This window comes from Hyla sarda, chromosome 4 (assembly GCF_029499605.1).
Source record: "Hyla sarda isolate aHylSar1 chromosome 4, aHylSar1.hap1, whole genome shotgun sequence".
Taxonomy (NCBI): Eukaryota; Metazoa; Chordata; class Amphibia; order Anura; family Hylidae; genus Hyla; species Hyla sarda.
This window is the reverse complement of record NC_079192.1, coordinates 61,345,628-61,362,880: the sequence shown is the minus strand read 5'-3', so window position 1 is coordinate 61,362,880 and position 17,253 is coordinate 61,345,628. Positions and strand designations below refer to the sequence as shown.

General features: G+C 45.5%; 1 protein-coding gene across 1 annotated transcript in view; it reads left to right on the top strand.

Annotated features, from left to right (window-relative positions):
* Nucleotides 1–17,253, top strand: part of DOCK5 (dedicator of cytokinesis 5) — a 146,206-nt gene that overhangs the window by 81,189 nt on the left and 47,764 nt on the right. Inside the window, 10 exon segments of the mRNA XM_056571148.1 lie at nt 1,808–1,937; nt 3,583–3,655; nt 3,733–3,875; nt 5,008–5,133; nt 5,225–5,349; nt 5,462–5,560; nt 12,435–12,507; nt 12,771–12,874; nt 15,476–15,644; nt 15,748–15,845. Coding sequence (XP_056427123.1) covers nt 1,808–1,937; nt 3,583–3,655; nt 3,733–3,875; nt 5,008–5,133; nt 5,225–5,349; nt 5,462–5,560; nt 12,435–12,507; nt 12,771–12,874; nt 15,476–15,644; nt 15,748–15,845 — 1,140 coding nt within the window.

Here is a 17,253-nt window from a genome sequence, read left to right as displayed (position 1 = left end):
CCGAGAGAGAGAGGGAGAGACGAGAGAGAGGGAGAGACCGAGAGAGAGAGGGAGAGACCGAGAGAGAGGGAGAGACCGAGAGAGAGAGGGAGAGACCGAGAGAGAGAGGGAGAGACCGAGAGAGAGAGGGAGAGACCGAGAGAGAGAGGGAGAGACCGAGAGAGAGAGGGAGAGACCGAGAGAGAGAGGGAGAGACCGAGAGGGAGAGACACAGAGAGAGAGACACAGAGAGAGAGAGAGACAGAGAGAGAGACCGAGAGAGAGACACAGAGAGAGAGAGAGAGACACAGAGAGAGAGAGACACACAGAGAGAGAGAGACACACAGAGAGAGACAGAGAGAGGGAGAGACTGTCCAGGCATGCTGGGAGTTGAAGTTTTGCAACATCTGGAGGGCCACAGTTTCAGACCACTAATCTTATTGAAGGGGCGCAGCACTTGCGTGAGCACTACAGCTTCTTTACTTCTTACCAGACACACTGGGTATCACACCAGATATTGCCGCTCATCCTATACACTTCAATGAAAACAGGTGCAATACCAAGTGCAGCCACCATCCAGTGTATGGCAGTGTGCCTAATAGGAAGTAAAGAGGGCTCGCATGAGTGCAGCGGCCCCTTTGCTCCTCTGCCTTTTGGCTAAGATCAAGTGTAGTAACTGTTTTTGTCAGTGGTCCTAGTCCAGCTACATGGAGGGGGCAGGTGTACCAGGGCGTTCTGGGGCTGGGACCACAACACCTGTTCAACGGCTGCCTTGATGAGACCTGCGCCCTCCGGGTCTTGTCATTGGGCTAGAGGGGTCTAGAGCCGGGGGGACTTGAGGAGTGGTAACCCTGAGGTGCCTAAACTCACAGGGCTGGTACCCCACTGAGTGAAAGCCCGGGCAGTAACCTCCTAAACTTTTGGCACTTCACCTCCTGATTCCCTGCCATCTGGCTAGGGTCGGAGAATTTTTTATAGATACGGCCAGATGTCCGGACAGTGTACCTGCACTCATTCACTTATTTATTTATTTTTGTCGTCAATGGGCCACTTTTTGCTTGTTGTGTGTCTACAGGATTGGTCAGGGTGCAGTAGCCCTTCTGGGTTCCCCTCTTGCTGGTCTATGGGAGGTGTGTGTGGCCATCAGGTTCCGCACCTCCCTGCAATAACCCTGGGTACTCCTGCATGGGCACGATACCGATCGTTTATCGGCTCTGTGGGCAGATACCCTGGTTAACCCCAAGCTTGGTGCCGGGAGCATTTTTGGTCCGTTAGTGGCTTCCGCTAAAAGGGACATTGAACCTGGAACCTCGCAGGTGTCTTTATGCCCTCAGGCGAAGGGTAAGGTTTGTTTGGGGGGGGGGGGGCTCTCTCCTGTCAGAGAAGGGCTTGTGATAGAATGCATCCTTTGTACATGTTTTTTTATTGTGACATGTTTGCACTTTTTTTTTTGCACTTTGGGTGATTGAGAGCACTCAGTGCTGAGTGATTGAGTGCTCTTAGCCCCTTCGATCAGCTGATCGGCGAGGGTTCCAGGAGTTGGGCCCCCACCGGTCAGATATTGTTGGCCTGTCCTAATTTCCCTGATCTGTGTACATCATCTTGGACAGATGGCATGAAACACAAATGTTCTTGTCTTTTGTTACTTATTTTCCCTCAGTCATGCAGTCCCAGATATTGCTTTCCATGCCTTAACATTTTGATATCCAGAATTTACCAGCTCAGTCTTTCTTGATATCTACAAGTTTCTTCCTTTCTGCTTTCCTTGTTGATCTTGAACCACATTCATTTTGTTTTTCATTCTAGTTTTGACCTCTCTCCTCTTCAGGACCTCAGCAGTCTGGATTTAATACGTCAGCGGATCAGCCTTGTATGTCAGATTGTACGAGTCGGACACATGGAAATGAAGGATGGAAAGAAACATACATTTGGCTTGAGGAGGCCCTTCGGTGTTGCAGGTAAACTCATCCATAAATCTGTAAAGGGGTTATCCAGAGTTGTCTTTTTCAAGAAACAGCGCCACTTTTATCCTTAGATTGTGTGTGGTATTGCAGCTCAGTTCTCTTAAAGCGTACCTGTCAGATCACCCAAGAAAAAAAAAAACTGTTATATGTTGCTCAGTATCTCATCCTGATCATGTACATATAATTTTTTATCTGTCTATGACCTATATCTCAGAATTAGCTCTATTTCTGAATTACGTTAATGTTGTCAACCAGAAGCAGGGGGGCGGGTCCTTTTCTTCTCCTCAGGTGATAACCACTCCCCCTACTCCACCAGCTTCTTTCATCATCTGCTCACAGGCAGCAGTGTACTCCCGCTCCTTCCCCCTTCTCCTCACAGGCAGCAGTGTACTCCCGCCTCTCCCCCCTTCTCCTCACACAGGAGACTGTGAATTAAACACAGACAGTGAGGGAGCAATCACAGCAGCTTTAGATCTGCAGACCTGTCAATCATGAAGTGGGTCCATGACATAGGTGATGACGAGTGGACACAGCCAGGCTGGTATGTATCCTAGGGAGCAGGGAGGCAGTTTTGTGACTGGCTTTTTCAGTATGAAATACTGAAAACATTTTTTAATGAAAGCAATTGCAAAACCTATTGGTTGTGCATGCTTTACAACATTCGCAAGATTCCTAGCCTTCTCCACCCACGTTTCTCCCCAGCATTAGTGACACAGGACGTTGTGCTCTCCCCTTTGTTCCTCTGTTCTATTCCACAGACCTGGTAATGTCATCACTCTCTAGCAAGGGCTTATTTTAAAGCAAGGCACCTAAAGAAGACTTTGATAATCTAATTATTTTCTAGGAGTAAAAGTATCGATTGTAGATCTAGGGAATTATTGAAAAGCATTCATGATAGAGTACTTAAAGCACCGGGGTCGGAGTCATGACGTCACAATACTCTGGCCCCATGGTCGTAACGTTTCAGAATCGGAGTCTCCAGCGCTGCGTGGAGGCTCAGGGAAATGTGCTCCCTTCTGCACTTACAATTCTGCTTTCCTCCCTCCCTCACTTGTTATTTGCTCATCGCCAAGGAAAATTATCTTCAGTAGAGTAAATTCAGGTTTCAGCTGCATTGAGATCAGGTTACACTGTCCATACAAGTCTATTGAGAGGGAAGGGAGAATAGGTGAGAAGGAGAGAAAGTGCAAGCTAGGAACACAGACACAGACTCTGCTTTCTGCCTTTACAAAGTGCTGGATTCACAGGTTAGACTGCTTTATATGGTTCTGCAACATCTTGTGGTTGTTACAGAGGTAGGGAAGCACGATCCCCTCTTCTCTGTAGAGTATGTAGTGTATGGGAACCATCACAGAGGCTAGTCTGCATCCACTCAGGTAAAGGTGACTGCAGGGTGATAACCAAGGGGGAAATGCCATAGACAAGTTATATATGAAATAGTGCTGCTCATCATGTTCATATACAGGACAACCTATTCTGAAAAGTCACCTGAAGTGACAGATACGCGTTAAGCCTTTCGAGCCTTGAACTCGCTATTTGATGAGAGTAGTTGTGATGTTATGGGGCCCAATGGTTTCTCAGTACACTTCGGATGTATATTAACTTCCAAATGTCTCGTCTACCTCTCTGTATTTTGCAGTTATGGATATATCAGACGTGACCCATGGAAAAGTAGATGATGAGGAGAAGCAACATTTCATCCCCTTTCATCCGTAAGTTATCTTTGCCTTCAAAACATTTTGTCTGATATTAGGAAAGCTGTTTAAATCTTTATTAAATCTATTCCCAGAATGGCCAAGGAGAACTACATCACCCAGCGGCAGCTCATCATGTCTCCTCTGAGCACTTCCAGGGCATTGGCAGAAAATGAACCACTGACCACCATCTACAACAAGGTGATCGCAGCCAAGGAAACCAACCACAAGGGGCAGGGTATGAATTCGCTCCATTTTTTCTCTGCTCCTTTCTCCTGCACATCCTATTAGAACGACATTTCCCAGCAGTCCACACTGCTGAGACTGTTAGAAAGGGGGCGTGGCTTCTCATACTGTCAGAAGGGGACGTACCTTCCAAGCTATGATAGATAGGGGGGTGGCTTGGTTGGACAATGTTAGAAAAGGTGTGCGGCTTATCGGTATGATGTCCGAAAGGGATGTGGCTTACAAGGCAAGTACGCCAGGACAAAGTGTCACATGATCTCAGTTTGGAATAGAGAGGAGTCAAAGTGGACAGAGGTCGGTAGGTTTTTCTTCACTTATGCCTGTAACTGCATATTCCAGCAGGGAAAATGGTCCAGTGCTAATAATAAGCGTATATTACAATACAAATGATCTGGTCATGAGGGGACAAAATATGAATCATTTTTGTTATACGGTGTACCCCTTAAAAGGGGGATAAAATTGTAACTTGTAATGAGTGATTAGTATCTGGTCGATGTGGGTCCAGCCACAGTGACATTTACTGATCACAAAAATGCTTTGGGACTTATCCAATATTTCAGTAGATATCTAAGAAGTATTAAAGCTTGCTGTGCAGCCCGAGACAATACATCACAGGTCAGGTGCTGAAAGGGGGCCTTGGCTGCTTCATCTGTTGTTTGTAAAGCCCCCTGATGACAATACTGGCGCACATGTGCGTGCATTCATCATCATGCAAATCCACAGTTTGTGTGTTAGGTGATATTGGGCAAGCCATGTGATTAAAGGGAGCATGGCTTTGCTGCAATGGGACGACTGATGTGTGGGAGGGAAATAAGTCACCTCTCAGCTTAAAACAAAGGATCCTGGGGATTGAAGTCTGAGGAAGGGCACAGAAACAGGAAGTAGCCAGTTCCCAAAAACATGTCAGCAGTGTGATGGGGGACACAGGACATAGCCATTTACCACCATCACAAGCACAGAACCTTGGGAAGCATGTCCATTACTGTATGACACTTAAGTAACTTTCTGTTTGATAACCCCTTTAATACAGTGTATTTATACTGACTACTGTGTAGTTCATGAAAGAATATAAAGAGAAGCATCTCCTTTATGTTGACATGTTTTTATTCCTTCGCTCTTCATAGGACTCTGGATTTCTCTGAAGCTTCTTCCCGGGGACTTGAATCAGGTGCAGAAGGAATATTCTCATCTGGTGGACAGATCTACTGCTGTTGCTCGGAAGATGGGTTTCCCAGAGATCATCCTGCCAGGTACATATTGGTATAATTTGTGTATGTTGAATACTTCGTTAGGATTCTGGGTCATAAATAGATGACACGTTTCTCCGTTCTGGTCTTATAGGAGATGTTCGAAACGATATTTATGTCACACTGATCCAGGGGGAGTTTGATAAGGGCAAAAAGAAAACTCCCAAAAATGTGGAAGTCACAGTATCTGTCCATGACCTGGATGGCAATGTACTGGAGGTACAGAGTTCATGCATTGAATATTGATATTCTGCATAGTGGTTTTCTCTCTGTGCGGAGAGGTAGACCTCATGGGTATACAAAACTTTACTTCTTAATGTATTCTTTCTAGAAAGCCATCATTTCTGGAGCTGGACAGGAAGGACTACCAGAGTATAAATCTGTTGTGTATTATCAAGTCAAGCAGCCAAGCTGGTATGAGACGGTCAAGGTAAGTCCTTTGTCGGATGAAAGTTTCTTAAAGAGAACGTCTGGGCTCATCTTTTCTTACTTAGAACTCTATTATTCCTGCCGGAAATGTATCAATAAATTGTTAATTGGTTGCTATTCTTCCCCTTGTCAAAAGGATGTTTCCCAGTAGTGTCAGCGCTGATTAGACAATTTCATAATGTGTAGTGAATCACTCTATGGACAAAGGAAGTTTATAAAACCACGCAAAGGAAAAAGATGCGGAGAGCTCACCGATCCATGTGCAGGCGACCAGGACTTTTCAATCCAAAGACCGCATCGGTGTATGCAGGAAGGCGGAAGACGGATCCGGGGGGAGTTCAGATGTCAGGCCACAGACCGTATCACGGCACTAGGTGCTTCGTACGTATCGGACCGGACCGTATCACGGCACTAGGCGCTTCGTCCATATCGGACCGGACCATATCACGGCACTAGGCGCTTCGTCCATATCGGACTGTATCACGGCACTAGGCGCTTCTTCCATATTGGACCAGACCGTATCAAGGCACTAGGCGCTTCGTCTGTATTGGACCGGACCGTATCACGGCACTAGGCGCTTCGTCCATATCGGACCGGACCATATCACGCCACTAGGCGCTTCGTCCATATCGGACCGTATCACGGCACTAGGCGCTTTGTCCGTATCGGACCAGACCGTATCACGGCACTAGGCGCTTTGTCCGTATCGGACCAGACCGTATCACGGCACTAGGCGCTTCGTCCGTATCGGACCAGACCGTATCACGGCACTAGGCGCTTTGTCCGTATTGGACCGGATAGTATCACAGCACTAGGCACTTTGTCTGTATCAGACCAGACCGTATCACAGCACTAGGCGCTTCGTCCGTATCGGACCAGACCATATCACGTCACTAGGCGCTTTGTCCATATCGGACCGTATCACGGCACTAGGCGCTTCGTCCGTATCGGACCAGACCGTATCACGGCACTAGGCGCTTCGTCCGTATTGGACCGGACCGTATCCCAGCACTAGGCACTTCGTCTGTATCAGACCGGACCATATCATGGCACTAGGCGCTTCGTCCGTATCGGACCGGACCATATCACGCCACTAGGCGCTTCGTCCATATCGGACCGTATCACGGCACTAGGCGCTTCGTCCGTATCGGACCAGACCGTATCACGGCACTAGGCGCTTCGTCCTTATTGGACCGGACCGTATCACAGCACTAGGCACTTCGTCTGTATCAGACCGGACCATATCACGGCACTAGGCGCTTCGTCTGTATTGGACCGGACCGGATCACGACACTAGGCGCTTCCTCTGTATCGGACCGGACCGTATCACGACACTATGCGCTTCGTCCTTATTGGACCGGACCGTATCACAGCACTAGGCACTTCGTCTGTATCAGACCGGACCATATCACGGCACTCGTCGCTTCGTCTGTATCGGACCGGACCGTATCACGACAGTAGGCGCTTCGTCAGGCCGCTGAAGCGGCCTCACGAAGCGCCTAGTGGCGTGATACGGTCCATGGCCAGACTTGTGAACTCCCCCCGGACGCATCTGACGCCTACCTGCATAGACCAATGCGGTCTTTGGATTGAAAAGCCTGTTTGCCTGCACATGGATCGGTGAGCGCTCTGCATCTTTTTCCTTTGTGTGGTTTTACATTGTATGCTCTGTCTCTTTATGCGTGCAGCGCCGCCGCTGATGCCGCTGCTGAGACACCTGTGTCCATGATATAGGGCTTATACTGGATATATGGAATTGTAACACAGTGGTATTGACTGTTTTGGTCTTCAAAAGAGTGAAGTTGCTACTTTATTTGTTCATTTCCAGGAGGAATAACAGGGAAGGAAAATTACTGTTCTAAACTAGTTATTTTATAGTAATAAGGATTTTGAAACTGCAGCTGTTTCACACACACAGGGCCCCCTAGCATTTGCCATTCCTGTGGCACAATTCTGAAGCTCTGTCAGAGCTTCAGGATCTTTGCAGAGCTTCAGGATCGCCCAAAGACATCGCCATGCAAATGGCGCATGCGCAGGGACACTGTGTGGCAATCACACACGGTAGATGCTGTGCTGTAATGAAAAGAGGCGTTGCAGCCCCAGGGCAAAGCAGACCCCAGACCACACCTCTCTTACTGCCTACAAAAATTAACCCATGAAAGAGACTTACAAAGGTATGACTGCAATATGCTTGTGTCTATGTGGCGGAGTTATTGGAAGAAGGGAGGGGGCTGATCACCAGAGCAGGTAGAAGAAGGCATTGCACATACAGCAGCAGCCGCCTCCAGTACATAAGAAGAAAACACCATACTAGTAACAAGATGGTGATCTCCTGAACAGCTGTACTGATTTTCACCCTGTAAGAAGCATTAGAAATAGGATCAGGACCAGACTATATAGCTGTATATTCAGGTTAGTGCAGGTTACTTTGCTGTCAGTTTTCCTTTAACATAAGGGTTTAGACATTTCGGTAAAGGGTCTGGTCGGTCAAGGTCTGACCATGATGGAAAAATAGATATTTGCTAGCAGATACCAGATTATAATTTATGCTATACAGGTATAGATTCTGTCAAGTCAGTCTCTGTACAGAAAGAGTGGGTTATCTCATTAAGGGAGGGAGGGGGACACTTGAGGTGACTACAAAAAAATCCCCATGTAAAATACAATTATTAATCTGCTTTCTGTGAAGAGCACAACAGTACAGTCTTGTAGAGAAACCCAGGACATCACAATTCAGGAGCACAGTTTTGGCTGAAGGTCCTTTTTCCTCCTACACAGTCCATGCCGTAATGTCTGATCACCGATTTACCAGTCCAGCCCTTCCTTGACAATGACATTTATGTCTTATTATTCCGCATTCCCTGCTCCTTAACGCCAGGGAGTGGCGGCTCTAGCTCTGTCAGCCATTAATGGAGAGCCAGAAGCTAGTATATGCCAGCAGATTCCTGCCCTTCTAGACAGCTGGCAAAGAATGTAATTGCAGAATCAAGGAATCGTAGGAAGTTTATTGGCCTCTTCAGACCACTTCACCATATTCTTGTATTTATATGCAATGTATGTATTACAGTAACATTATTTAAAGAGGTACTCTGCCCCTAGGCATCTTATTCCCTATCCAAAGCATAGGGGATAAGATGTCTAATCGCGGGGGGTCCCGCTGCTGGGGATCCCCGGGATCTCGGCTGCAGCACCCCGTTGTCATTACTGCGCAGATCGATACAGGGGCCGGAGCATTGTGACATCACGAGGGGCGGAGCCTTGATGATACAATGCTCCATCCCCTGTATTGCCCGTCATTGCGCACATAGTGGCCCTGATTTACTAAGAGTGCAGTGTTTATTCTGGAGTGATTTCAATATCACTCGTCTTTTTTTTTCAGGCTTATTATTAGTATTCATGTGTTATAATTGTGATAGCCTGGGGGTGTAGGGTACGGGGGGTGTAGCTGTGCGGTTACTAAAGGGTGCTTGTTAACCCTTGCTATTCGTGACACCAGGGTGAGGGCTCCTCAGTAATGCTTGTCCTACCGCCACCCTTCCCAAGAGCGATAGGGAGGTAGATAATAATAGAATGTCCACAATCAGAGAGTTTTCTGAAACAGGTATAACTTTTACGGAAGGTTTTCTGCAAGCTTCATAAACTGAACAGTCTCTATGCATACAATGACTTTCTCTGGAGATTGACAAAGGTTGGGACTTTAGCAATTTAGTGTCTTTAAGTATTGTGCGCTGTTCCACTGGATTTAGGGGATTTAGTTGCGGTCCAGTAGTCACGCTAGCATTAGCGGGGGTAGTTTAGAACTCATGGTTTTGGTTCTGCTGAGGCCGGTAGGTTTTCAGGCCTAGCGTGTCTTTGCAAGTTGCGCAGATCCATCCTGCTAGTCCGGCATCCACGAGAGCAGCAACCCAAGAGAGCGATAATTGGCTACAGCTCCCTTATATGGGCAGGGGCTGGACTAGTGCTAATTGGTCCATACTGATGTCAATCACCATTACAAAGATTTGTGGGTAACACGTGACCCAAGGACCTCCTAAGGACCTCCAACATACCATAGAGGATATTAACATGGTCACATGACCAAAGGACATTACAACAATTATCCTTGTTTATCAACTTGGGTGTTAAATTGATTTAAAAATAATATAGCCAATGTGTTAAAAAGAAAAAAAATATATAAACATTAACTATCACAAAGTAATTCAATATTTTATTCATAAAAGTGTTGAACTGTACAAAATGTTTTCAGGTTATAAAACAAGTTACTTTCACACAAACCACGATGGTAAACAGTCCCTTGTTACAAATCACTCCCTTTATGGAATTTCACTTGGCCTCTTGGCTGTCGGTTATTGTGTGAGGCAAACTCTATTGTGATTTTGGAAGTACTCTGAATATTTTTTTGATTTTGTTGGTAAAATGCCCATTTTTGTATAAAACCTGCCCATTTCAGAGTGAAAAGAAAAACACTCCGAGTGTTTTCTAAAGTGTCTAAAGTGTCGGTTGTGCGACTAAAATTTAGGCGCAATAACCGAGAAAAAGAGTCGGTTGGACTTTAGTAAATGAGGGCCAGTGAGTTTGCTCTGTGCAGTAATGACACCGGGGTGCTGCAGCCGAGATCCCGGGGGTCCCCATTGGCGGAACCCCCACGAACAGACATCTTGTCTGTTTAGGGGCGGAGTATCCCTTTAACCTCAAAGATTTTTTTTTGTCACTTTGTATTCTGGTGGCAAAAACCTATTATTTTATTTTAGGAAAAATGGCTTCAAATATCTGTGAGGCCATTTTCTATTATAAATCTAGCAGGGATGGCAGGTGCATTGGAAACTGTAGGCAACGAAATCCACTGCAAAAAAACTGCTTAAAAACTATAGCACAGTTTACTGTCTATTGAATTGCATGTGAGAATTGTACTGATGAATAATGGATTATAAATACTGTTGGTCTGGCATACTGGCTGCTCTCTATGGGAAGGGGTAAGCCGCAGCCAGACTGCTCTGGCGTCCACTTTTCCCTTCCTGAACAATAAGGTCGAGTGGTAAAAAACCAACATGCTCAACTCCTCTCTCCACCTATATGATCTGTCAGTGGAGAGTCGAGAGACCGCCATAAACCTTAGACAGTCAGGAGAAGATGCTAAAGGCATCTGGATTGGCTTTATTTAAGGTGTATAAGCACATTGAGAGCCCCAATCACATAGTGAATGTGCAGGAACAGTTCTACCCCTGCTCATGACTTGTGTATGAATGTTAGAGAGGAGAGCCCATTCCCAATTTAGCTGGTTTATCTGTGGTGTCCCGGTACCGTATTGCATCCAGTACCTAGTGTAGAGGTCCCCAAAGTCAGAGTAACTACGTTCAGGTAGGGTTCCTCAGGTGGGACAGCCCCTAGTCGCCTCTCCTTAAATCTAACTTTAATATTGGTAAATGTATATATTTAATAATTATAGCTATATTCTATAGAAATGTATAGTACTTACATTGTTCAGCGTGGCAGGATCTTACCATGCTAGTAACCTCTATGGTATGTTGCAGGACCTTAGGTGGTCCTTGGGTCACGTGGTCACAAATCTCTGTAATGGTGATTGACATCCGTTTGGACCAATTATCGTTAGTCCAGCCCCTGCCCATATAAGGGAGCTGCGTCCAATTATCGCTCTCTTTGGTTGCTGCTCTCATGGATGCCGGACTAACAGGACGGTGTGCTACGCAACTTTCAAAGACACGCTAGGCCCCAAAACCTACAGCCTCAGCAGAACAAAAAAATCGTGAGTTTTACTCTAATTCCTGCTAATGCTAGCGTGACTACTGGACCGCAACTAATTCCCCTAAATCCAGTGGAACAGCGCAATAGACCAAAAGACTCTTAAAGCTAAAGTCCCAACCATTGTCAATCTCCAAAGGAAGCTGTTGTTATGATTAGAGACTGTTATGTTGATGAAGTGTACAGAAAATCTTCAGTAAAGTTAACGCTGTTTACAGAAGCTTTCCGGTTGTGGACAATCCATTATTATCTACCTAAAAACCTATTATCATCTACCTCCCTTTCGTTCCTGGGAAGGGCGGTGGTAGGAAAAGCTTTATTGAGGAGCCCGCACCCTGGCGTCACGAATAGCAAAGGTTAACAAGCACCCTTTAATTGCAGCACAGCGACACTCCCCATACCCTACACCCCTTAGGCTATCACATATCTATTCTATGTCTATGCTTTTAAATGGTGCCATGTAATGCTACATATTAACTGCAGGGGTGTATGGCCAGAAGTAGCTTCACCTGGAAAGTAACTGTTATTGCTGAGGGTTGGAGACGCTGTATCCACCAGCTTCCATAAAAAATAGTGTTGGCTTCTTTTTAAAAAGTTAGAGGCATTGCTTCATGCTGAAAAAAATGAAGGGTTCAGACTGCATTTAAATAAAATCCCAAAAACTCCATACTCACCTCCCTGTTTTCCCACCATTGCACCTCCAACGCTTCCTGTTCCCCACTGATCAGTGCCTCCTTTGTGCTTTCTCCATATACAGGAAGTGCCCGCTCAGCCAATCACTGGCTGCATCGATGACCCGCCTCATCAGTGAATGGCTTATCGGGCATTTCCTTGTGAAGATGTCACCAGGGAGTAATAGGAGGGCAGTAGTGGGAGATCGGGGTGGTGAGTATGGCCTATTTTTTGTAACTTTTTTTTTAAAAAAATCATTTTTTAATGCAGTCTGAACCTTTCATATTTTTTAATACAGCTGAACAACCCCTTTAATCCAGCTACTTATATGGGAACTAGTGTAGATTATCATATATTCATAGTACTGTCTTTCCTGATAATTAAGAATTTTACAAAATGAAAGATTTCTTACCCAGTCAGCTTTCATCCATTTTTCTGTGCAGGTCTCTATACCCATTGAAGATGTCAGTCATTGCCATCTACGCTTCAATTTCCGTCACCGCTCCTCTCAGGAATGTAAGTCTTGGTATACAAATAATACATTTTATGTATCGGAAGCATCTGTCACGAAGATGTTCTGACAGCTTATTTACAGCCATATACTTAGCAATTCACTGTACAGCTTGGCATCTTCCTTACATTTTTAGGAGGTCTTGGTATGCATAGCCTGAATTGATTCCAGTTCTATCTAAGATGATCCTAAACCATTCTGAAATGTTTAAGTTTGCCCAGGAACCCAAGCAATAAAAACCATGTTTGTTTTCCCTGTCTTATACCAGCGCGGGACAAGTCGGAGAAGGTGTTTGGAGTGGCGTTTGTCAGGCTAATGAACCATGATGGGACAACACTGAGGGATGGAATTCATGACCTGATCATTTATAAGGTAAGAATAGTAGTTGTAGGCTATTCCCTCCAGTGGTGTCCCACTACCGGAGTGCGTCCTGTCAGGTTAACATTACTTCAGGTGCCTGCGATAGGCCCTGCTGCTCAGGTGATGCTTTGATATTCATTGTAATCTTCGCTTGTTAATTTATGTTGTTTTGCACTGTACCTTTAAGAAATGTACAGGATATTTGTTAGGAAGTATGATGCAGAGTACCCATGTGACCCTGATTACCCAATAGATAGGCCATATATATAGTGTAGGTTTGGGGGAGGAGTTATCCAGTCTAAGTGTGTGTGGATTGCAGAACTCAATATGAGCTGCAGTGTGGAGAAGAGACAGCAAGAGTGTGAGGTGATTCAAGGGGAGCCTAAAGTAAATCTTCATGTCAACGGGCCACACAGTGCTTGTTCATACCCTGGCGGTGTAGCGTTAATTGGACGCTGTCAGAACCCTAGTCAGTGTGGGAGGCCTCGGAATTAAGTCTTAAGCCCCAAGCCTGCAACAAGTAAAGTCAAGTGGGTGTAAAATACTACAAGTCACAGCAAGTCTACTCTGCATCTCCGCTACTCTATCTGTGATATATCCGAACACCCTGCATCCAGTAACCCCCATAATTGGGCGCCACACTCCAAAATCTATTGACATTTACTTTGCTTCAGTTGCTCAAAGAGTATCTTGTCCAAAAGGTCCTAAAAAGTTGACAGAGAATATTACTTTATAAAAGTGGGAAAAAAACGATCCGGCACCGTATGTTGCCGAAACATGAAAGCCTGTTACTGCATAAGTTTGTCTGCAAATCTGTTTGGCGATTGGCTGTTGCATTGGTTTGTTTTCACCCCTAATAGAGGTAGTACAGATGAATCCTAGTCTAGGTGAATTACCTGCCTGGATTATTTAAATGGGAACCTTGCTGCCTAGGATTATGGTGCTGAATTTCAAGGACGTGCTCACCAGTATGGCCAGTAGAGCTTCCTGTATCATGTTTTTGGCAGAATGTAGTGGAGTGCTTATAAAGATTGGAAAATACCATTCCTGCCCAGTGACTCCCTCATTACAGGAGTCCTGAGAATGTATACTACATCATCTTTCCATTGTCAAATGAATCAGAGGAAGGACAAACCACTTACGACTATTTTTGATAGGGCATCTTTCTCAATCCCTAATATAACTGGGATTTGCCCTGCATTTTCTGCAAAGTCGTGAACAAATTTCATATGAGTGTAAACATAGAAACTTAGAAGTTGATGAAAAGAACGTGCAGTTCCATCTGGTCTACCTATGTAACATACCGTATTTTTCGCCGTATAAGACGCACTTTTTCTTCCCCAAAACTGGGGGGAAAAAGTCGGTGCGTCTTATACAGCGAATACACCCCTATCGCGGCGGTCCCTGCGGCCATCAACGGCCGGGACCCGCGCCTAATACAGGACATCACCGATCGCGGTGATGCCCTGTATTAACCCTTCAGACGCGGCGATCAAAGCTGACCGCTGCATCTGAAGGGAAAGTGACACTAACCCGGCTGTTCAGTCGGGCTGTTCGGGACCGCCGCGATTTCCCCGCGGCGGTCCCGAACAGCCCGACTGAATAGCAGGGTTAGTGCTTACAGGACACCGGGAGGGACCTTACCTGCCTGCTCGGTGTCTTCTCCGTTCAGGGATCCCCTGTATGGCCGGCGCTCTCCTTCCTCTTCATCACGTCGTCGGCGTGCGTAACGACGTGATGGCGGCGACGGAGAGCGAGGATACCCGGCCGCCAGCAGAGACGTTCCGGAGCAACGAGGACACGGCGACAGCAATGGAGCGACATCCAGGGCAGCGGTGACGGGTCCGGAGCGGCGGGGACACGTGAGTATTACCTCCTATGCAGTGGTCTTCAATCTGCGGACCTCCAGATGTTGCAAAACTACAACTCCCAGCATGCCCGGACAGCCAACGGCTGTCCGGGCATGCTGAGAGTTGTAGTTTTGCAACATCTGGAGGTCCGCAGGTTGAAGACCACTATTGGGTTAAAAATCTTAATTTTTTTAGATTTTGCACCTATAAATTGGGTGCGTCTTATACGCCGGTGCGTCCTATAGGGCGAAAAATACGGTATGTTTTATTAGCTTTTGAGGACTTAGATGGGGGGGGGTTGTCAGTACTTCTCATAGTTTTCCTAGTTTTCATTCATAACACTCATAGTTGAGCAAAGGGGACCTAATGCTTTATGTCCTGTAACTCTCTTTTTGGTACATAAAATGAAGTGAAGGGCAGTTCAGCAGTAAGGTTACAGGTAAAAATCTCTAAAAATAATATGTCAAAACCACACAACATAAAAACACTATGCATCAAGCCTGACGCGTTTCGGTCTTTAGACCTTGGTCTATAATTAAGGCCATGAGACCTAAACACATCGGGCCAGATGCGTACTGTTTTTATGTTGTGTGGTTCATATATTTTTGAATGGATTTTTATCAGGAATCGTGTTGCCGGACTACCCTAGTCATTTTATGGACATTGTTTCGGCCCGTGCTCGTGGCCGGTTTTGTGCAGACAGTTACCGGAGAAAGGGTGAGGGCTGGTTTATATTTTCTACATATATTCTCTTTTTTTGTAGGGGGATAGCAAGAAGTCAGATGATGCCAAGATGTATTTATTGCTTCCTGCTACTAAGGAGGAAGAGGAAGAAGTTCGTTCTCCAAGAGGACATGCACCTAGCCTAACACCTACTAAGGACAGCTTCCAGATTAGCACTTTGATCTGTTCCACCAAGCTGACACAAAATGGTGAGGGAGACCATGGGGTGTTGGATTGGAGTGTGCGTGGAAGGATTGTCTCGTATGTGGTGAGGGCCATGGCTGACCTCCTCTCATTCTTATCTTCTCCCAGTGGACTTACTTGGTCTCCTGAACTGGCGGTCTAATCCAAGACCGATATCTCAAGCACTTCGCAAGCTCATGGAAGTCGATGGAAGTGAGATCATGAAGGTAAATCGGCAGAAAGATTTGCTTCTACTGTGGACAGTTTCCAACACAGGTGTCATCAGAGAGCACTTAGACAAAAAAAGAACAACTAAACTTCAGTAGCTCATAAGTACTGAAAGGATTAAGATTTTTTAATAGAAGTAATTTACAAATCTGTTTAACTTTCTGGAGCCAGTTGATATATATAAAAAAAATTGTTTTTTCCTGGATAACCCCTTTAACCATAGGAGAGGGGGGGCTACCTTTTGTTATGTAACTATGATCACGGTAGTCCTAAAACCTATCCAGACGTTCTGGTTCTTTTCATAAAACCCATAGCTGTCCCCTTATTTTTTCCAAAAACTGCATCTTTTAGGGTTACTACTGCGAAAAAAAATTTTTTTAATCAACTGGTGCCAGAAAGTTAAACAGATTTCTAAATTACATAAAAATCTTAACCCTTCCATTACTTATCAGCTGCTGTATGCTCCAGAGGAAGTTATTTTCTTTTTAAATTTATTTTCGTTCTGACCAGCGTGCTCTCTGCGGACACCTCTGTCTGTCCCAGGAACTGTCCAGAGCAGGAGAGGTTTGCTATGAGTATTTGCTCCTACTCTTGACAGTTCCTGAGACAGACACAGGTGTCAGCAGAGAGCACTGTGGTCAGACTGAAAAGAAATTTAAAAAGAAAAAAACTTCTTCTGGAGCTTACATCAGCTAATAAGTACTGGAAGGGTTAAGATTTTTTTAATAATAAATAATTTACAAATCTGTTTAACTTTCTGGCACAAGTTGATTTAAAAAAATATATATATGTTTTTCACCGGAGTACCCCATTAAAAACAAAAACTTGTGCTTCAAAAAATCCAAACCACGTATTGCTAAATCAACATAAAAATATGCAGAAAAAAATATTTTAATATTTATTATTATTATTATTATTATTTTTAAAAGCATGTTTTACAGCAAAAATTGTGTCTTCAAGGCTATGTTCACACGACGGGATTTCCGTGCGGAATTCCGCCAGAAAATTCAGCTTGGAAATTCCGCAAAATGTACTGCACATTGTGTTGAATGGGGATTCCGCTGTCCCATTCACACGGCGGAACTTCCATGTGGGAAGTTCTGCATTCTTCAAAAGCATTGAACATGTCTTTAAAGGGGTACTCCGCCTCTAGACATCTTATCCCCTATCGAAAGGATAGGGGATAAGATGTCAGATCGCGGGGATCCCGCCGCTGGGGACCCCCGGGATCTTGGCTGCAGCACCCACCTGTTGCGGCTTCCGGCAGCGCTGGAGGCTCTCATCCTAACGCCTCGCGACCATGGTGAAGGGAGATTGTGAAGTCACGACTCCGCCCCCGCGGAGGCTTGACGTCACACGGGGGCGAGTCGTGACGTCACGTTCTCCTGTCACCGTGGTCGGGAGCCG